Below are 21016 nucleotides of genomic sequence, written 5' to 3' on the forward strand. Positions count from 1 at the left end.
TGCTGACCTACAATCGGCGTCTAACACTGTCAGTCCCTACCTCTGCCTCGGTGCACGGTCTTCTGCACAGCTGCTGGTCTGGTTCGCTTCCTACCTGTCTGGCCAATCTCCTTTGCTGGTTCCTCCTGGTCTCCTAATCTCCGTATGACGAAGTATCCCAGAACTCAGTCAGTGGTGACGTCATCCCCAGCCACTCTTGGCCCAGCTCCGCCTAATGTTAACATCTGCCACAATTGAGACGCATCGATCAAACCTAACTGATAAAAACCATGAAGGAAGCTATAGGCTTTATTTAAAATTTCACCAGTAGGGTTCCCGGGTGCCCCGTTTTGTGGGTTTTTTTTTTTTAAATGTTTATTTATTTTGAGAGAGAGAGTAGGGGAGGGGCAGAGAACAAGGGAGGGAAGAGAGACTCCCAAGCAGGCTCCAAGCTGTCAGCACAGAGCCCAACACGGGGCTCGAACTCACAGACCGTGAGATCATGACCTGAGCCGAAGTGGGAAGCTCAACTGACTGAGCCACCCAGGTGCCCCGATGACTTTGACACTTTTGAAGAGTACTGGTCAGGTATTTTGTAGACTGTCCCTCAGTCTGGGTTTGCCAGATGTTTTCTCCCGATTAGGCTAAGCTTATGGATTTGGGGGGGAAATACCCACAGAGGTGAAGTCGGGCAGGGGTTTGATCTGTTTTACTCACTGCTACATACCCGGTGCCTAGGACTGAGTGCCTGGCCCACAGGCACCAAAAATCTGTTTGCTGAATGAATAAGAAAGATTCACGGATGACTCTGGAGAAATTATTTAGTATTGTTTTGAAGTTTTAAAATGTTCTTAACACAAATACTATCTTATTATCCCTATTGTTCAGTAGTATTTTCCCTCAACAATCTGCTCTGAAGATCTATTTTGGGATGCATCCAGCAACCTCACTCTTCTTTTGCCCTATGACAAATAACAATAATGGTGCTTTAGATGTTCCTCTTTGCAGATGTGTTACAGTTTCTCAAGAGCAGAACTGGGTGGCTCAGTCGGCTAAGTATCCGACTTCAGCTCAGGTCATGATCTCACGGTTCGTGGGTTAGAGTCCCACATCAGGCTCTGTGCTGACAGTTCGGGGCCTGGAGCCTGCTTCATGTTGTGTGTCTCCCTCTGTCTCTGCTTCTCCCCCACTCGTGCTCTGTCCGTCTCTCCCTCTCAAAGATAAATGAACATTTAAAAATAAAAAATAAAGAGCAGAGCTAGGGAAGAATTGCTAGACATTGAGGACACACATTTTCGTGTTGATGGATACTGATAAAAATTCAACTAAAGTGGCTCGACACACAGGACTCCGTGTCAGTATTTCAAAGTACCGGTTTTCCTCGCGTCTTGACGACACGTGACAACCTAAGCGCAGCGACCGCCCGCGGAATGCCAGGTCACGCCCCGGACTACATCTCCCAGAATGCACCGCGGTTCCACGGCCTACCTGGAGGGCGTGAGATGGAGTGACCAATCCCTGAGGATCTCAGGGGGGTGGCGCAGGCTCCACTCTTCACCTACCTCCGGGGAGCCCGGAGCGGCGGGACTACCACTCCCATAAACCACTGCGGACTGCCCGGCCCGGCCACCATTTCAAGACGCGGCAGGGCCTGGAGAGGGCCCGGGACTCCACTTCCCGGCAGGCCGTGCGGCCCAAGGGGCGGAACTCCATTTCCCAGCAGGCTCCAGGCGGCGGGCGCCGTGGTGCCTTGTGTGGGATGTAAGCGCGGAGGTGGGCGCGGGGGACCCAGGCCAGGACTCTTCTTGGCATTTGGGGGGCTTGGGCTAGGGGCGCCTTCCGGACGGACTCTGGGTGCCCGGGGGTACGGTCGTAGGGAGGGGGCGGGGCGGCCGTGGAGGGTGCTCAGCGGGGTTTTAGGGGCGCACACCCATCGGGGCCGCGGCTCCTGGGGTTGTGGGGGGACGAGGAGGCCCTTACAGCCTCAGCTGAGGGGGTCTCCGACGGAAGAGGGGAAACAAATGAGCGGAGGGTCAGGGGGGCGGGGAAGTAAGAGAGTGTAGGAGATGGGGGTGTGGAACCTTAGCCGAGCCTGGGAGGGGGCTCCCCGGTCGTGCCCGCCCGACCCTCCCTCCTTCTTCTCTCCCGCAGGCCGAGGCCCGCCGCCATGGGGCTGAAGGCCGCCCAGAAGACGCTGTTCCCGCTGCGCTCCATCGACGACGTGGTGCGCCTGTTCGCTGCCGAGCTGGGCCGGGAGGAACCGGACCTGGTGCTCCTATCCTTGGTACTGGGCTTCGTGGAGCATTTCCTAGCTGTCAACCGCGTCATCCCCACCAATGTGCCCGAGCTCACCTTCCAGCCCAGCCCCGCGCCCGACCCTCCTGGCGGCCTTACCTACTTCCCCGTGGCCGATCTGTCCATCATCGCCGCGCTGTATGCCCGCTTCACCGCCCAGATCCGTGGCGCCGTCGACCTGTCTCTCTACCCGCGAGAGGGGGGTGTCTCCAGCCGAGAACTGGTGAAGAAGGTCTCCGATGTCATCTGGAACAGCCTCAGCCGCTCCTACTTCAAGGATCGGGCCCACATCCAGTCCCTCTTCAGCTTCATCACAGGTTGGAGCCCGACAGGTGGCAAAGGGCCAGAATCCTGTCTCACCTGGGAACCTTAGCCCACCTCTTCACGGCCCTGTATGGTTTGCAGAGCCCTTTAAGACCTGTAAGCCTTGGGAGGTGGGGCAGGTGTTATTACTACCCTGTGTGCAGCTAGGGAAACTAAAGCCAAGACAAGGGAAATGGCGTGCCACAGAATGGCAGGGCTGGGACTGGACCCCAGTCGCTTGCTCTCAAGGCATTAATCCACCCTCGGCCTCCTCAGCACCCCTGCCATTGAGCAGCTGCAGGAGTCCCTCAGCTCAGTGTGAGGCGCAAAGGGCAGCAGCGGATTTGGAGAGTGAGGAGCCTACATCTGGTTCCATCTGAGACGCTTGAGTGAAAGCGAACAGATGAGGGAGGGCCTTCACCTCAAGAAGCTTAACCCTCGGGGCTCGCAAAGAACTCTCGTCTTTGCTCCAGGCCCAGGTGACTGGCGGTCGGGTCCTGGAGTGCCATGTTGAGAAGGGATCGGTGGCTGCTTTTGAGCCAAGCAGGAAGAATACAGAGAGAAATTAGGAATATCTACCAGTGGGTGTGTGAGGAAAGAGCATTGGCCAGAGGGTCTTGTTTTTGCTGTCCCTGTTTTTTAACCCAATAGGCACGATAAAACAAGAAAATCCCTGAATTATCATAACGGGTGCAGAGAAGGAGAAGGGACCAGCTCAAAGGCTGGGTGGAGCTATGTGAAAGCCAAGAAGCTCTCTTACTGGGGGGTGTAAGGGGGGGCGAGGGGAAGGCTTCGAACACATAGGAGGAAAGGGATTGAGAATTGATGGGCAGAAGCATCTAAGATTTGTGCAGAGGCTTGGAGGTGAGGGAGCGTGCATCACTGCGTGGCCCCTTCCCCCCGCCTCCCCCTCCCACCCCCCACCCCCACCGGGGCAGAGCTCAGAGGACCCTCTTTCATTACTTCCCCTTCCACAGGCACTAAGCTGGACAGTTCTGGTGTGGCCTTTGCCGTGGTGGGGGCCTGCCAGGCTCTGGGTCTCCGGGATGTCCACCTCGCCCTGTCTGAGGACCACGCCTGGGTAGTGTTTGGGCCCAACGGAGAACAGACAGCTGAGGTCACTTGGCACGGCAAGGGCAACGAGGATCGCAGGGGCCAGACAGTGAACGCGGGTGTGGCCGAGCGGGTACTGTCCCCACCCCCTCCCCTTCACACTCTCCTCGCCCAAGCCCCCCAGGAGGCTCTGCTTTCTCGGGCCGTACTCCCCTCTCCCTGTCACCACCTGTGTATGCCACGAAGGGGAGCGCCCTGTTTCTGGCTGTCGGTTCCGGGAGTAGGCACCGGTGAGCCATCACGAGACATCTGGTCTTGTCCTCTCCCAAGAGCTGGCTGTACCTGAAAGGATCGTACATGCGCTGTGACCGCAAGATGGAGGTGGCGTTTATGGTGTGTGCCATCAACCCTTCCATTGACCTGCACACGGACTCCCTGGAGCTGCTGCAGCTGCAGCAGGTGAGGGCTGCCCGTGGGGCCTTGGGCAGGGGCACCTTCCCTCCCCTTCCTCAGCTCCAGCTTCCCCTTTGGTAACACGGGTTAGTAATTCCGGGCCTGGCCTTCCCCGGGGCTCTTGGGAGAGTGGAACGGAGACACGAAAGGGCTTCGACTCCAAGAAGGGGCTGGCTCCCACCCGGTGGGAGGTCCCTGCTGGAAGTCACATCTGCCTGGTAGACTGAGGCCCTCCTCACCCCGCCCCCCGAGCTTACATCTCTCCTCTTCGGCCCTTAGAAGCTGCTCTGGCTGCTCTATGACCTGGGACATCTGGAAAGGTCAGTAGGGGAAGGTGGCCAGGCTGGGCCTCAGGGGGCTGGGAGGCCGCCTGGACTCATGACCCTTTCCCAGGTACCCCATGGCACTGGGGAACCTGGCAGATCTGGAGGAACTGGAACCCACCCCTGGCCGACCAGACCCACTCACCCTCTACCACAAGGTGGGGACGTCTCAGGAGGGTACAGAAGGGAAGCCCAGCAGTGGCTGGGGTCCCCTTCTCCCTGGGGACCGGGAGGTGGCGGGTGAGGAGAGAGGAACTTTGTGTGTACTGGGGGCTGTCACCCACCCGTTCCCCATTTTGTGTTTATTACGTGCATATTCGGTGCAGTCGGGGCTCTCTGAGTGGTGTTCTGGGTTCCCGGCCTGGGGATGATAGGGCCTGAGTTTCTTCCTTAAGCCTTGCTTTTTCTGCTACCTCTCGTTGTCCTAGAGCGTAACAGAGGTCAAATGTGGTGGGAGCACTGAGGAGGGGGTGTTAATTCTGTGGGGGCGGGGCACAGGACGGACGTTGGGCCCGGCTTAGAAGGCTTTGGTGTTTGTGTAGGAGTGTGTGGGAAGCCTGGGAAAATGGATGTGCCCGGGACTTGGAGGGCGGGCCCCTCCCTTTTCCTAGGCCCAGTTCTGTGAGCGTCCCTGCCCACCACAGTGTGACCCAGGCCTCAGCAGGCAGTCCTGCAGACTCTAGGGAGGAGCATCTGGTAGAGAGGATAGAAGGTGGTGGAAGGGAGATCGGAGGTGGAACTCTCTGGGATCTTCCTATTGTTCCTTCCGGGTGTGACCCAAAAGGATCTGTGCCATCCAGGGCAACTGGGGCTGCCTCTCTGAGATCCTTCTGCTCTGTCCCCAGGGCATTGCCTCGGCCAAGACCTACTACCGGGATGAGCACATCTACCCCTACATGTACCTGGCTGGCTACCACTGTCGCAACCGCAATGTGCGCGAAGCCCTGCAGGCCTGGGCTGACACGGCCACTGTCATCCAGGAGTGAGGATCCCCCGACAGGGCCTCAGCCCGGCCTTTCGTCCCCTTCTACCTCATTTCCAACCCGCCTCATTCAGGAGTGAGGCCTGGGTCCCAAGCCCTATCCGCTTTCCTTCCGGTCCCCAGGAAGCCAAGGCCACCATCACCCAGGAGGCTGGGACCTCTGATGAGCACCTCACACCTTTCCCCCCAGCCCGTGACCCCCCTCCTTCCTCTTGCTCTGGGCTGACACAGATACCACCATTTCCGAGTAAAGACCCCAACCACTCACCAGGTCCCCGGGGGTCCCTGCCATGACCAAGACCCCACCGTGCCCTCCTGCTCTCACAGCTACAACTACTGCCGCGAGGACGAGGAGATCTACAAGGAGTTCTTTGAAGTAGCTAATGATGTCATCCCCAACCTGCTGAAGGAGGCAGCTAGCCTGCTGGAGGCCGGCGAGGAGCGGCCAGGGGAGCAGACACAGGTGAAGAGCTAAGAGCTCTGGCCTTTGTTCCCTTGGCCACCTGAGCAGGGCTGCCCGTCACAGGACCCAGGGACTGCTGCATGGGACGGGCCCGCGAGGGGAAGGTGGCCCAGCACGGGGAGCTACATTCTCTTCTGCAGTAGCTGAGGTCCTGGGCCCGGGTGTGAGGGAACTGGGGGCATTTTAGGGGTTTCTACCCCTGTGGCTTCAGGTAAATGGGGTGGAAGCCCATCTCTTTCATGGCCAGTGCCCCTCATTCAATTGAGGGGGTGGGATATAGGGAAGGGATGTTTCTCCCCCCACACCCTGGCTAAGGACTGGTTTTATAAAAGGAAAGAGATTCTAAGAGTTCTTTTCCCCTATGCTCTCCTCGTTTGAAGCCAGGGCTCTTTGCCCAAGCAGGGGGCCCCGACCATGCCCTGTGATAAGGGGTGATGAAGTGGGTCTGATCTGTGCCCTCCTTTCCCCGTGCCCAGGGTGCCCAGAGCCAGAGTTCCGCCCTCCAGGATCCAGAGTGCTTCGCCCATCTGCTGCGATTCTATGATGGCATCTGCAAATGGGAAGAGGGCAGCCCCACGCCCGTGCTGCACGTGGGCTGGGCCACCTTCCTCGTGCAGTCCCTAGGCCGATTTGAGGGGCAGGTGAGGGGGAGCTGCACAGGGATGCTGGGAGAGGTCAGGGGGGGACGGCAGCTACCGAGTCCGAACCTTTGAAGTCCTGAAGAGGGTTTGCTTGTCCCCTTTGGGTGCAGATGAGACTGAGGCCCGGTGACGCCATGGCCGAGGCTGGGCCTAGGGTTCCGGCCACTGGCCTGCAACCTCCCCTCCGCGTTTCCTCCCTGCCCAGGTGCGGCAGAAGGTGCGCATAGTGAGCCGCGAGGCCGAGGCGGCCGAGGCGGAAGAGCTGTGGGGCGAGGAAGCCCGGGAAGGACGGCGGCGAGGCCCACGGCGTGAGTCCAAGCCAGAGGAGCCGCCGCCGCCTAAGAAACCGGCGCTGGACAAGGGCCCGGGCTCCGGCCAGGGTGCCACGTCAGGACCCCCACGGAAACCCCCAGGGACAGTCCCAGGCACTGCCCGCGGCCCAGAAGGAGGCAGCGCGGCTCCAGCCCCTGCGCCCGCAGTGTCGCCACCACCGGAGGGGCCGGTGCTCACTTTCCAGAGCGAGAAGATGAAGGGCATGAAGGAGCTGCTGGTGGCCACCAAGATCAACTCGAGCGCCATCAAGCTGCAGCTCACGGCGCAGTCGCAAGTGCAGATGAAGAAGCAGAAGGTGTCTACACCTAGCGACTACACTCTTTCCTTCCTCAAGCGCCAGCGCAAAGGCCTCTGAGCCACCCCAGACTCCCTGTCAACCCTTGTGGTGGGGGGAAGGGGGCGCTCAGTCCCGGAGGGAGGCCCCACCCCAGGCACCCCCCCTCCCCGACCCTTGAGCCCTGCCTCCGCGGGGGGGGGGGCCAGGTGGCCTAAGCCCGTCCTCCGAGCCCCACCCCCACCCGGAACCCAGGCTGCAAGTTCTCGGAGTACAGACTACTCCAGGGCTCTGCCCGCCATTGGAATATAGATCCCATCCCCCAGAATCCCAGACGGCCAATGGGAACCTCACTTTGAGCTCCATCATTAATCCTTAAAGGTCCAAGCACTGGAAACAGGCCCCACCTCAGAACCGAGGCTCTAACCTTAGGCCAGACCAGGGTTGCTCCCGGTTGCTCCCAGCCCTACACCCAAGAAGCACAGGACCCGCCTCCAACCCGGGAACCTGGGACTCGGCTCAGCCTCTAGTAGTACATTTCCGCGCTTCAGGATTCCATCCCTTGGGAACCCAACCCCCCTTCCCCTCCCCCCCCCCCCAAAAGAACTTCAACTTTCGGAGTTTGGAAATTCTAGCTTCTTCCCTTCTATCCTGCGAGTCTGGGACACCAAACGCAGTCTCCGGCCTGTGAATCCTGAGCCCCGCCCCCTTCCTGACCAAACTGGCCGCAGATCAGAGCAGACCTCTTTCCGACCCTCTGGGAACCTCCCCGAGGTCCAGCCCGTCTCAAGGGACTCTGGAGGAAATCTGCAGGGGTTTGCGAGTGGGTGAGGGGAGCCTGATCTCTTCCTGTTTTGTACATAGATTTATTTTTCAGTTTCAAGGAAGATGAATACATTTTGTAAAAAAAAAAAAAGAAAAAGTACACGTCCGTGTTTCATCTGGGGAATTGCGGGCGGCGCGGGTGGGATGAGGAGTGCCCCCTCTCCCCACTGCCTTCCGGCCTTCGGGCTCCCCACCTGTGGGGAGCAGGGGAACCGGGCGGGTGTGGCGGGGGGGGAGGGGGGAAGGGGGGAGATGCCGCTGGCCTGATCCCTCGGCCCCGGTCGGCTCCGCCCGGCCTCGGGGCTTCCCCTCGCCTCGGAGTGCCTGTCCCGCGGGCGCCGCCTCCCGGTGGGGCGGCGGGGCATCCCCCTCTGGCCCCGCCCCGGGCCCCGGCCCCGCCTCCTCGGCCTCGGAGCCACCCGCGCCCGCCCGGCGGTGCTGCCCCGCCCCACCCCGCCCCGCGCCGCCCCGCGCCGGCTCCGCGGCTCCGCAGCTCACGACCGCCCGCCCGCCGGCCCGCCCGGCGCCGGGCAATGGCGCTGCTGCGGGACGTGTCGCTGCAGGATCCGCGGGACCGCTTCGAGCTGCTGCAGCGCGTGGGGGCCGGGACCTATGGCGACGTCTACAAGGTGCGCCGGGCAACCGGACGGGCGGGAGAGCGGCGAGGAGGGTGCAGGCTCTGCGCACTACCGCGGGATCCAGCCCCCAGCCCCGCCCCCTCCTCATCCCGCTTCACCTCCTCCGCCCCTGCAGGCCCGAGACACGGTCACGTCCGAACTGGCCGCGGTCAAGATAGTCAAGGTAGACCCAGGTGAGGGCCTGGAGGCAGGGCCTCTGCGCTGGTGGGAGGGCATAGCGCCTGGTGGCGCTGAGAGTTGACCCCCTGAGAGACAGGCCCCAGGAGGTGCTGCCACTTGGGATCTGTCTGGCCCGGATATGCCCATTTTGCAGATGAGGGCACTGAGTTAGAGCAACCCCCATGCGCCCTCCCCCCATGATGCCCTGTGCTCCCCAGGGGACGACACCAGCTCCCTCCAGCAGGAAATCACCATCCTGCGTGAGTGCCGTCACCCCAATGTGGTGGCCTACATTGGCAGCTACCTCAGGTGAGGCTGTTTTATCCCCTTGCCTACCCTCAGGCAGCCCCCATGTGGCCCTGCCACGTGCCCACCCAGGTTCTGTGCCCTCGCAGGAATGACCGCTTGTGGATCTGCATGGAGTTCTGCGGAGGGGGGTCCCTGCAGGAGATATACCACGGTGAGGGCCAGGACTCCAGGCCCCAGAGGGCCACAAGCCTTTCCCCAACTCCCTCTTCCCCAACGTGGGGCAGGAGAGGAGAGCTGGGGTCCTGGAGCTAGGCCCTTCTCCACTCCTAACTGGCTGTGTGACCTTGACAGAAATGGTGTCCTTTTCTGGGCTCTGAATCCCAGACTGTACAGGGAGGGGATAAGGACAACACCTCTTTCACCCAGCAGTGCCTGCTGCTTCCCACACACAGGGTGGCCTGGCAAGGTCAGCTTCTCCTCCAGACCTCCATGCCAGCCTTCACCCCTTCCATTTCAGCCACCGGGCCCCTGGAGGAACGACAGATTGCCTATGTCTGCCGGGAGGCACTGAAGGTAGCTGGGCCCATAAGGCTGTTCACGTTCCTAGTCCCCAGGAGTTACGGGCAGGGAGACTGGCTGCCCTGTGTGTGTGTTGGGGGGGGGGGGAGTGCGGGGGGTGGGTGGGTGGAGTACTTCAGGCAGGGCTGGCCCGAGGGGCTGTGGGTCCTGGGGGGAAAGGGGCCCCAGCCCTGTTGCCGGAAGCAGCACATTTCCCTCTTGGCTCAGCCACTTCCTGTTTGGGGAGAGGGGAGGAGGAAGCTGCTTGGGTGGGGGGCCCCAGTCCTGAGAGGGGGTTCAGGAGAGGTGGGATAGTGCTGGGTGGCTGCTCTCAGGAGCTCCTTTTTGTCCCCAGGGGCTACACCACTTGCATTCTCAGGGGAAGATCCACAGAGACATCAAGGTAGGGGTCTGGCCCAGGGCATCGTGGGAGGCAGGAGGAGGCTCTTGGGGGCACCAGACGGGATTCTCTCTCCTCCATTCCCACAGGGAGCCAATCTTCTCCTCACCCTCCAGGGAGATGTCAAGCTGGGTCAGTACCCCGGGGAAACAATCAGGGTGAGGGTTCTGTGGGAGCTCGTGGAGGCTTAGAGTCTGCGTTCAGGTGCTGGGTGTCCTTGAGCAAGTCACTTTACCACTTAACCCTCGGTTTCCCCGTTGAGACAGTAGACGAGCCCTCCTTCCCTGCCAGAAGTTGGATGTGGTTGGGTCTTTATGGATTCTAACCTGGGGCCGCGCACTTGGTCAGGGGTAGAAGGTGGTTGACCCCTCCCGGAGGGGGACCTGGCCTTGCCTCGGACCTGTGGCAGTTGTGGCTGAACCTGGGCCACCTGCTCTCTGAACCCTTCAGGTGCATTCCGAGCCTGAGCCCTGGAGGTGGGTGGGGAGTAGTAGCCAGTGGGCGGATGGGAGTAGCTCTCTCTCCCCGCAGCCGACTTTGGGGTGGCAGGCGAGCTGACGGCATCTGTGGCTAAGAGGAGATCTTTCATTGGGACTCCTTACTGGTGAGGCTGTGCCTTGGGCTGGGGGGGGGGGGGGGCGCCACAGGTGGGTACCTGGCCATCCCATCTGTGACCCTGCCTCTAGGATGGCCCCGGAGGTGGCCGCCGTGGAACGCAAAGGAGGCTACAACGAGCTATGTGACGTCTGGGCCCTGGGCATCACCGCCATCGAGCTGGGCGAGCTGCAGCCCCCTCTTTTCCATCTGCACCCCATGAGGTCCGCTGAACACTTACTTGCCCCTCGCCTGACCTCGAGGGCCCTGCTGACCTCGTCCCCTGACCTCGTGCTCTCCACAGGGCCCTGATGCTCATGTCGAAGAGTAGCTTCCAGCCGCCCAGGCTGCGAGACAAGACTCGCTGGTGAGGGCCCACACCCCCTGCTGGGGCCTCCTTTCCAGCAGTCTCCATGGGGGCGGAGAGCCTTCTGCCAACTCCCGGGGCACAGCCTGCGGAGCCCTGCCCTCTCAGCCTTTGTGGACCATCTGCGGGAGGGGCTTGAGCCCTGCCTCTGGGTCAGGGGACCCAGCCTGGGTTGGGAGGAAGGGCAGACGGTTAATGATAGGGCGGCTGCCGTGTCACGACGCAGCATTGCTTAGGCCAGCCGCCCTTGGCCTCAGGCCGGCTCCTTCCTAGAGCAGACTCCCTCCTCTGGAGCGGTGGCAGGGGCAGCTGGCAGGATGCTGCACGTAAGGGCTAACCTGGGTCTGGGGGCGGGGGGGCTCTTGTGCCCACTAGGACCCAGAATTTCCACCACTTCCTCAAGCTAGCCTTGACCAAGAACCCCAAGAAGAGGCCAACGGCAGAGAAGCTTCTGCAGGTGGGAGGCAGGGGCAGGGCAGGAGCCTGGATGCTTGAAAGCAGGGCCCTGGAGGTCAGGAACCAACCTGTGCCCCCCTCAATCTTCCAGCACCCATTCACAACCCAGCAGCTCCCTCGGGCTCTGCTCACACAGCTGCTGGACAAAGCCAATGACCCCCACCTCGGAACCCCTTCCCCTGAGGACTGTGATCTCGAGGTGAGTGAGCAGAGCTGGGGAATGGGTCCTGGCCTGGCGGTAAGAAGTGCGGAGGCGGTATGAGTCAGGGCCCTTTAACTTAAATGTTGCCAGCACCGAGAACTTTCCTCCAGGCAAGCCCGCCCATTAGAAGTCTTCCCTGGGCCCATCTTGCCCCCACCCCCCCCCATACCTCCCACCTGATAAATTCCCCGCCCTTGGTTCAGGCTGACCTGACCTGTGTGATCTTTGGCCAGCCACTTGCCTGTCTGTGTCGGTTTTCTCATCCTTGAAAACGAGGGTGCCGTTTAATCTTGGGATCGTCTCAGAGGGTTGTGAAAACAAAACCCATCCGTGTGCAGAGAGCACTTGGTGCGAGGCGAGTGCTGGGTGTGTGTGTCGGCTGTTTGTGTTCTCTCTTAGGCTTATGACGTGTTTCCAGACACCATTCACTCCCGGGGTCAGCACGGCCCGGCCGAGAGGACCCCCTCAGAGATCCAGTGTGAGTCTGCTGGGAGGACTGTGTCTGGATTTGGTGGGGTGGGCGGCTGTGTGTGGGCATTTGGTGTGAGTGTCGGGGTCAGTCGGGAGCCCACCTTCCTAACTCGGGTACCCTGGGCCCCCCAGTTCACCAGGTGAAATTTGGTGCCCCGCGCAGGAAGGAAACGGACCCACTGAATGAGCCGGTGAGGGTCTGTTGCGGGGGGGGGGGGGGGGGGGGGGGGGGGGGAGGGGCGTGGCAGGGGTGCAGCGGGGGGGCGTCTCAGATTCCTGAAGCAGCAGCAGCCTGGTCCTCTGGCCGTGGAAAGCCCTGTGCAAGCAGGCTTGTCCCACCCAGGACAGCGAAGGCGGTGCAGGGGGAGGGGGACTTCTTCCCGGGCACAGGGACCATGCCTTTCTAACACGCGGGCCTGTCACAGACCCCGAGCCTCTCCTCCAGCTCTCTGCCGCGTCTGCATCCGAGCCTGTCTCTGGCTGTCAGTCCTCCTCTTGCGTAGTTTCTCTGCCTCTCGCTGTCCCCCTCGCTCACAATTCTCTTGCCTGTTTCCGTGTCATTTTCTGTCTGTGCGTCCTGTCCTTCCCACAGTCTCTCCATCACCCGCCCACATTGCTTCTCTTGTCTCTGACTCTCTTTTGGTCTTTCTGACTCGGTTTCCCCGCAGTGGGAGGAGGAGTGGACGCTGCTGGGAAAGGAGGAGCTGAGTGGGTGAGTGAGGGAGAGGGAGGCTACAGGGAAGGGGGAGAGGCAGCAGAAAAGGCTGGCCTCTGACCTCATCCCCTCCTGCCCAGGAGCCTGCTACAGTCAGTCGAGGAGGCCCTGGAGGAAAGGTGAGGGGCTGGGCCCGAAAGGGTGGGGGGCAGCTGGACCCGGGGCCTGGTCACATCTCCCACCTTATGTCCCTCAGGAGCCTGACCATCCGGCCAGCCTCAGAACTCCAGGTATGGAGTGGGGGAGGGCCGGAGAGGGTGCAGTGGGGGTGGGTTACCGGTGACCCCCTAGCAGCCAGGCTCGGTCCCCTGACTCTCCTGCCAGGAGCTGGACTCCCCAGACGATACCATGGGAACCATCAAGCGGGCCCCCTTCTTGGGGCCACCCCCTGCTGAGCCTCCAGCTGAAGACCCTCTGTCCAGCCCCCTGGGTGAGTCCAAGCTTGGGGGACCAGGAGATAGGCTCAGGGCGGGGCTAGAGCTGGAATTCACAGCCCTTCTGTGCCTGCAGGAACCCCACCCCCACCTCTCCCAGGCCCTAACAGCCCCCCACTGCTCCCCACTGCCTGGGCCACCATGAAGCACAGGGACGATCCTGAGGTGAGGGGGTGCTCCAGACGGGCTGGGAGGCTGGGAGGCTGGGGCTGTCGCCTCGGCCCTGACTTCTTCCCTCCCTTCCAGAGATCATCCTGCCACGGGCTCCCCCCCACCCCCAAGGTGCATGTAAGTGTCGGTCCCGCAGCCCTGCCACCCTGAAGCCCCCCTGCCTGCTGCCCCCTCTCCCCCCATCTTCTTCACCAGCCTCCTGCCTTCTCCCCAGATGGGCGCCTGCTTCTCCAAGGTCTTCAATGGCTGCCCCCTGCGGATCCACGCTGCTGTCACCTGGATTCACCCTGTCACCCGCGGTAGGCTGGGGCAGGGAGGAAGCAGGAGCCTGGGAACCCGCAGCTTGGACCAGGGGGCGTGACTGACCTCAGACCCTGTACCCAAACTCGCAGACCAGTTTCTGGTGGTGGGGGCCGAGGAAGGCATCTACACCCTCAACCTGCATGAACTGCACGAGGATACACTGGAGAAGGTGAGGCCCGGCTGGCTTTGGAGGGGAGAGGGTCTTGGGGGGCTTGGGGGGCTGACTCCCCGTCCGTCTGTCCGCTCTGCGGCCCTTAGCTAATCTCACACCGCTGCACCTGGCTCTACTGCGTGAACAACGTGCTGCTGTCACTCTCAGGTACGGGGCGGGGCGGGGCGGGCAGGGGGCGGGGCCTGCACCCTGCCCGCCAACACTCTCTGAGCCCCTCTGTCCCTCCCCGGCAGGGAAATCCACGCACATCTGGGCGCATGACCTCCCGGGCCTGTTTGAGCAGCGACGACTACAGCAACAGGTTCCCCTCTCCATCCCCACCAACCGCCTCACGCAGCGCATCATCCCCAGGTCGGGGACCCGGGGGGGGGGGGGGGGGGTGCAGTGGGGTGGGCAGGGGGGGGAGGCAGAGGGGCAGAGCCAGGGTCGAATAGGGCCCTGCACGGGACTGGTGACCTCAGGCGTGTCACTTTGCCTCTCTGAGCCCAGTTTCCTCGTCCATCAGCGTCGGTGCCCCCTCCCCTTGCCCTCAGGCCTGTTGGAAAGCAAGGGGACCACGGTGTGGCAGCTGTGGTTGTTAGGGTGGGGCGCACTTGCTGTGTGCCTGGTCATAGGCAGGGCTTGGAGACAACAAACCAAATGCATCTTTGACAGTCAGCCCCTGGCCCCGCTCAGTGACCCAGAGGGAGAGCCAGAAGGGGTGCAGGGGCCTCTGAGGGGCCAGCCACACGAGGGCCTGCAGTCGGAAAGTGCCCAGTGGGTTTCCAGGCAGATGAATTAGAGAACCACCTTCGGGGAGGGGAGAGAACGTGCCAATGCACGTGGGTGACCTGGGGGAGCAGCCCGAGAGGAAGCTGCGTGGCTGGCAGAGCCCTGCCTTCGAGGCCAGGCCCAGGATCTGGGTTTGGTTCAACTGGCCGCGGCACCGCGAGCATTTTAGAAGGATCCCTCTGTATGTCGATCAGGACTCTTTCCGTAGCGGGCAAGGCAACTCACTGACTTAAGCACGGAAGGGCGGTTAGTGGTTCACGTGACTGAAAGTTCAGGAGAAGGGTTAGCTTCAGGTCCAGCTGGATCCAGGCTTACATGGCCTTGCCAGAAATCTGCCCGCGTCTCTTGGCTCTGCTGTCCTCTGTCACCTTCGTTCTCAGGTAGGCTTTCCTCTCCTCTGATGGATGCCCACGGTTCCAGGCCAGTGCTGCATTAGCTAACAGCCCTACGGTGCTAGAATCCCTGCTTCCAAGTAATTCCCACAAAGTCCGGGGACCAGTTCTCTTTGGTCTAGCTTAGGTTCATGCCCACTTATGAGCCTGTGGCTGTGGCCGTGGGATGAGGAGCTTGGGGTGGGGGGGGTGGAGGGGCCAGGCCGGGGTCACGTGCTGTCTCCTAGTCCTAGGGGTCAAGAGAGAGGGGCCCGTCAGACCGATGAAGGCTAGAGCCATCTGCCGGCTGTGCCGACGGCAGCAACAATGGATCGGAGGGGGCGGCCGGCGAGAGGGCACTTGGAGAGGAGGGCTGCGCAGTGGCCTGAGGCAGTGGGGCTTAGGCTGCAGGGCGGACAGACTTGAACCTTCTTCAGAAAGTGGGGCTGACGGGATCTGGGGCCTGACTGGAGTGAGCAGGAGGGAGAAGGAGGGACCGGGAGACCTCAGGGGAGCGGATGATGTCGTGTGTTTTATGAGGTGTCCAGGGAGACGTCTGAGACAGAGTCCCTTTTTAGTCATTCAGCGAGTATCTGCTGAGTACCTAGTATGTGCCTGGGGGACTCTGTGAACTAGGGTTCTCTCCTCTTCCCCAGACTTTCTCGTCACGAGAGACCGACAGCAAACGACCGACGTAAGAAAGGTGCTCTGGGGTGATGCACAGAGGGGAAGGTGGTACATGCAGAAGAGCAGGGATAAGGAGGGCCAGGAGGGGTGGGGCCTGGATTGGGGTTTTAAACAGGGTGGTCAGGAAGGCCGTGTGAGTAGAGGCTCAGAGCAAGCCTTGTTGTTACCTCTGGGGAAAGCATCTCAAGGGTGGGGGTAGGGGCAGTGCAAAGGCCCTGGGGCAGGAACAGGCCTGGCCTGTTTGAGGAAGGCAAGGAGACTGGTGGAGCCAGATGGATGGAGCGTGGGGAAGATGATCTGGGAGGGCCCGGTAGCCACGGTGAGGCTTTTGGTTTTGACTCAGAGCAGCCTGAGCGCCACTGCAGAAGAGTCACACGGACTGAGGTTTTCAGGCGATCCCTCTAGCCGCTGTGTTGAGGATAGATTGAAGGGGTGAGGGGAAAGCAGGGAAGCCTGCCCGGAGGTTATTGTGATCATCAGGTGAGAGGTGACGGTGGCGGCGGCGTGGGCCCGGGTAGAAGGGAGCTGAAAAGCGGCTAGATTCGGATTTCATTTTGGAAGTTGAATCAGCAGGATTTCCCGACAGTTGGTGGATGGGAGAGAAAGGGGAGTCAGGGAGGAGTCCAGGGTTGTTGGCCTGGGTGATGGGAAGGATAGAGCTGTCATCAGGCGTGGCTGGAGCAGGACTCGGTGTTGTCACGTGGCGTTTAAGGTGCATAAGCGGGGCCTTCGTTGGCCGTGGGCTAGGTGATACTGAATTCGAGGAGGGGTCTGGGCTGTGGGCTTAGACGTCCCCCTGCCCAGGTGGGTGGCGGGAGCCGGTAGGGACAGGCCAGTGGCTACGCCCAGCTGGGAAGCCCGGGGCGCCGGCCCTTCCTGGAGCAAGCTCACTCATACGGCATCTGCAGCCCTGTGGCCCTAGGGCTTCCTGAGCTCAGTCCCCCAGCAAACCTCTGCTTTGTCCCAGGTCCTGCAGGAAACAGGCCTGTCAGCACACCAGCGAGTCCCTGGCAGCTTTGGGTGTGTGTCTGGGAAACTACAGAATCGCAGTGTCCACTTCGAACGTAAAGAGCAGAGAGCCAGAGTTGTCTGCAGAAAACAACATATACAAAAATATCCGCCTCTGTCCCATCCAAAAGCCGGTTGGGGAAGAGAGTAGAGTGAGGACAGAGGGACGGGGAGAGACGGGCACGGGCCGCCTCGGCGGGGTCCCCCTGCTGGCAGAGGGCCCAGACGGGCTGCTGGGAGAAGGTGGCAGGGCTGCGGACATGTAGCCCTGTCCCCCAGAGGAAGAAACAGGCTCAGAAGGTCCCCTGAGGGCTTGGGGGACAGCCGGTAAGCAGAGCAAAGACTCCACCTCTCCCCTGCCTCCAAGGCAGGCAGGCCCCCCCCCTGCTGGTGTCTGTTGGTGTAGCTTCAGCTGAGGCGGGGGGGGGGGGGGGGGGGGGGGGGGGGGAAGAGAGAGGGAGGGAGGGAGGGAGAAAGAATCCCAAGCAGGCTCTATGCTCAGCGTGGAGCCTGACGCGGGGCTCGATCCCACAACCCTAGGAGCCAAAATCAAGAGTCGGACGCTCAACCGACTGAGCCATCCAGGTGCCCCTGTATTAACTCATTTAATCCTTACTGTGACCCTCTGAGGTCGGTGCCACTGTTACCCGCCCCCCCCCCCCACCATTCTACGGATGTGGAAGTTGAGGCAGGGGGGAGGTTAAGTGACTTGCCCAGAGTTGCACAGTTAAAGGTACTTCTGTGATCCAAACCCGTGGACTGAACAGAGACACTGCAGGCTGTGGAGGGCGGTGCTAGAGCCACGGGACCGGCTTCTGCTCCTGCGCCCTCCACCGCTGTGTTACCCAGGCACATTGCTCTGCCTCTCTGAGCTTCGGTTTCTCACCTCCAGGGCCAGGAAAGCGATAGTCCCCGTTTCTTAGGGCTCCGTGGGGCCGCGGCCATGGATGGCACCCATGACACGTGTCCTGCTTGTCACCCCTGCAGGCGCTTTGCCCTGTCCACCAAGATCCCAGACACCAAAGGCTGCCTGCAGTGTCGTGTGGGTAAGAGCTGGGCCGGGTGGGGCCAGGGAGGGCTGGGGTCCCGGGCACAGCCCGGGACCCACTGCCCGCCTCTCTCACAGTGCGGAACCCCTACACGGGCAGCACCTTCCTGCTGGCCGCCCTGCCCGCCAGTCTGCTCCTGCTGCAGTGGTACGAGCCGCTGCAGAAGTTCCTGCTGCTGAAGGTGTGGGGGGGGCGGGTGAGGCCGCGGGTCCCCCCCCCGGGGTGGGGGTGGTGGGCCTGGGGCGAGACGTGGAGACCTGAGCACCCCTGCCGCCCCCAGAACTTCTCCAGCCCCTTGCCCAGCCCGGCGGGGATGCTAGAGCCACTGGTGCTGGACGGGAAGGAGCTGCCGCAGGTGTGTGTGGGGGCTGAGGGCCCCGAGGGGCCGGGCTGCCGAGTTCTGTTCCACGTCCTGCCCCTGGAGGCCGGTCTGACGCCTGCCGTCCTCATACCACCTGGTGAGCCGGAGGGCCCTTTGTGTGTGTGTGTGTGTGTGTGTGTGTGTGTGTGGGACAGAGAGCTAGACAGTTGGCGAGAGAGAGAGATTGCGTGTTCCCTGCAGCGTATGGCTCCGCGGGGACCAGCCTCCCTTCAGCTGGGCTTCCGTAAAAGATTTCATTAGACCAAAGGGCTCAGCAGCTAAGAGAATCCACCACTGCAGGGGCCTCAGACGCGAGCCGTGTCATTCTTAGGCCTCACGACGGCCCGCGAGGTAGGCATCCTCATGCCTGTGTTACACATGAGGGAACTGAGGCTCCGAGATTTGTGGTCCCACAGTGATGGAGTCACACGGCGTGCTTCTCCTGACTCCGGACACCCTGCCCTCCTCCCCGCCCCGGCTCCCTGGGACTCACCCCTGCCTCTGTGCGCCTGCAGGCGGGCCACTTTGCTACTCTGAGCCTCAGTTCCCCAGCCGTGCTGTGCGGGAACCCAGTGGGGCTGCTGGGGGGTTGAAATGTGGTTGTGGGGACAGCTGGCTCTAGCTGTCCGCCACGTCTTCCTCTTGGGGCCAGAGCGGGGCTGGTGGCTCAGCCAGGCCGTGTCTCCCTTGTCTGCCTGCAGAGGGGCTCCCGGGCACAGCCCAGCAGGTGATCCAGGTGGACAGGGACACAGTCCTAGTCTGCTTTGACCGTGAGTGCCCCTGAGGTCAGGGTTGGGGGCAGTGGAGGGGGTTAGGGGAGGCGAGGGAAGCCTTGTGAGTGGGGGTCTGCCCCCCCAGAAGGGAACCACCTGGTCCCCACCCACCACCAGCCCTCTCCCTGCGCAGGCTGCGTGAGGATTGTGAACCTGCTGGGTGAGCCCACGGCCACGCTGGCGCCTGTGCTGACCTTTGACTTCCCCATTGAGACTGTGGGTGAGTGACAGATGACGACAGGGTGGGGGGGCGGATATCCCCAGCCTGGAGCAGGTGGTGTGGCCCAGGGGCCTGGGGCTGGGGGTGGGACGAGGAGGCAGGTGCTGCAGCCCCTCTCAAGGGCCACCACGGTCTGTGAGGACCTCTGTGGCCCAAGTGTGGGCCCAGGGCGTGGCTGGGGGAGCCCCAGTGTCCTCAGGGCAGGTGCAGGGCTCATGGCAGCTGTATTCCTCCTAGTGTGTCTGCAGGACAGTGTGCTGGCCTTCTGGAGCCACGGTATGCAAGGCCGAAGCCTGGACACCAATGAGGTGAGCGGAACCCGGGAACCTGGCCTCCCCTGACCTATCTGTCCCCACCTCTTAGGAGAAGACCTGCTGGGGTGGCCTCAGAGTCCCTTTCCTTCCCAGGTGACTCAGGAGATCACAGACGAGACAAGGATCTTTCGAGTGCTCGGGGCCCACAGGTAGGACGGGGCGCCTCCCCTTTAGAGGCCCCTGAGGCCATATGGACATGCGCACAGGCCTCAGGCCCCTGCCTTGCTCACCTCCGGTTCTGTCTCCCCTCCAGAGATATCATCCTTGAGAGCATTCCCACGGACAACCCAGGGGCTCACAGCAACCTCTACATCCTCACGGGCCATCAGAGCAGTTACTGAGAGGGTCAGGTCTGGCCGGTGGCATTCCGCCGTCCTGCCCCCAGGCCTTAGCGGCATTCCCCTTTAGGCAGTGGCGCCTCCCGGATCCGAGAGGCCCAGGCTCTGCTGGTCTGAAGGGCAGAAATAATTCTGAGAAGAGTTTCGGGGCTGTGGAGGGGAGGGGAGCCTACCCCAGGCCCCTGTGATAACTGGACCAGAGGAAGCTGCTGTCCCCTCCCCTACCCCCGTGGGCAACCCGGGCCCTGTGACAAGGGCCCCGGGCAGGGTGGGAGCAGGCCCGGGCGATCCATTCCATTTTGTTCCACGTTTCTTTTCCATTCTTCTTGCCAAGAGCCTGCCCCTGCCCCCTGTCCTGGGGAACATGGTATTTAAAAGAGAGACTATATTGGTATTAAAGCTGGTTTGATTTTACTCCACTGATCCCTCTTTGTCGGGGGCTGGGGGGGAGAGCTGAGGAGGAGGACTGGGGAGGCTTCCTCTCCCTCCTCCCGCCCTCCCTCCCTCCTTCCCTCCAGCACATCTTTCTGTGGCACCAGGTGCTATGGGTGCCCCATGCAAGGGTGGGCCACCAATGCTCTCTGGTGGTTCCCTTAGCGGGGAGCCAGGCAGAGGTGGTGGAGAGGCCAGTGGCCCCGAAAGGCCTCTTAGGGGCACTGTCTTCCAGGGCTCCCTGCTCAGGATGAGCCCTCAGCTTTGTAATATGAGGCCTCTTTTACGGCCAAGGAATGATGCAGTTGGGGGAGGCAGGCTGAACAAAGGGACTCTCATCCCGGGTACTCCTGCCCCCTATGGGATCTCACCAGGCAGCCAGCACCCAGGGAGGGCCAGCCACTGGCAGCTCCACCCTGTGCCAGCGAGGCTTTGGTTTCTGGACACAGCCTGTCATGATCTGGATCCCCTGCCCAGGCCCGGGGCTGCGTCCCTGCCTCCCACCCGCTGCTTAGGTGTGTTCCATCAGACCAGGACTGCTAACTGTGGACTCCAGCGTCAGACTAGGCTCTGGGAAGATCAGCCTGTGTCCATTTAACAAGTATTCCCAGGCAGCCTTCTCAGTGCTAGACCCCGGGCTCACAAGAGGGGTCACTCCCAAGATGTGGACCAGCCCCCAGGGAAGGGAGCTATCCTTGCTGGAGCCTGCATCTCGAGGGTATGTCTGTCTGCCCGTGGCTGACCTTGTGCTTTGCCGTGTCATTCTCCCACTTTTCCCTCTTGGGGGGCTCCATACCCTCAGGCCGGGGAGCCCTCCCTTTGTCTCAGGCACTGACCGGTCTGCTTTTGACCAGAGCCTTTGGCCAGGTGAGGTCAAAG

The 21016-nt window shown here is 61.7% G+C and overlaps 2 protein-coding genes across 4 annotated transcripts; both read left to right on the forward strand.

Moving 5' to 3' along the window:
* The first annotated feature begins 1614 nt into the window (after nt 1-1614).
* On the forward strand, nt 1615-8024 carry MEN1 (menin 1). 3 transcript variants are annotated; one of them, XM_027045289.2, is made up of 10 exons: nt 1615-1752; nt 2131-2591; nt 3555-3763; nt 3961-4089; nt 4363-4403; nt 4477-4564; nt 5252-5388; nt 5716-5851; nt 6328-6492; nt 6698-8023. In XM_027045289.2, the coding sequence occupies exons 2-10, from the start codon at nt 2147-2149 to the stop codon at nt 7178-7180; spliced, it is 1833 nt and encodes a 610-aa protein (XP_026901090.1). In that variant the 5' UTR covers nt 1615-1752; nt 2131-2146; the 3' UTR covers nt 7181-8023. The 3 variants fall into 3 exon arrangements, with proteins under 3 accessions (XP_026901090.1, XP_026901088.1, XP_026901091.1); XM_027045287.2 differs by having other exon boundaries at nt 1616-1740; nt 6698-8024; XM_027045290.2 differs by having other exon boundaries at nt 1709-1843; nt 6698-8024.
* Nucleotides 8025-8373: 349 nt separating this feature from the next.
* On the forward strand, nt 8374-20119 carry MAP4K2 (mitogen-activated protein kinase kinase kinase kinase 2). The gene is made up of 32 exons (XM_027045280.2): nt 8374-8553; nt 8678-8735; nt 8940-9030; nt 9117-9181; nt 9488-9543; nt 9884-9931; nt 10018-10060; nt 10460-10532; nt 10615-10746; nt 10827-10889; nt 11265-11346; nt 11437-11544; nt 11947-12025; nt 12151-12209; nt 12687-12730; nt 12814-12852; nt 12930-12963; nt 13058-13163; nt 13244-13332; nt 13414-13455; nt 13553-13637; nt 13731-13810; nt 13900-13960; nt 14047-14164; nt 17638-17696; nt 17777-17880; nt 17980-18157; nt 18762-18830; nt 18967-19053; nt 19291-19361; nt 19461-19516; nt 19621-20119. The coding sequence occupies exons 1-32, from the start codon at nt 8458-8460 to the stop codon at nt 19706-19708; spliced, it is 2463 nt and encodes an 820-aa protein (XP_026901081.2). The 5' UTR covers nt 8374-8457; the 3' UTR covers nt 19709-20119.
* The last annotated feature ends 897 nt before the right edge of the window (nt 20120-21016 follow it).

This window comes from Acinonyx jubatus, chromosome D1, assembly GCF_027475565.1.
Source record: "Acinonyx jubatus isolate Ajub_Pintada_27869175 chromosome D1, VMU_Ajub_asm_v1.0, whole genome shotgun sequence".
Lineage (NCBI taxonomy): Eukaryota > Metazoa > Chordata > Mammalia > Carnivora > Felidae > Acinonyx > Acinonyx jubatus.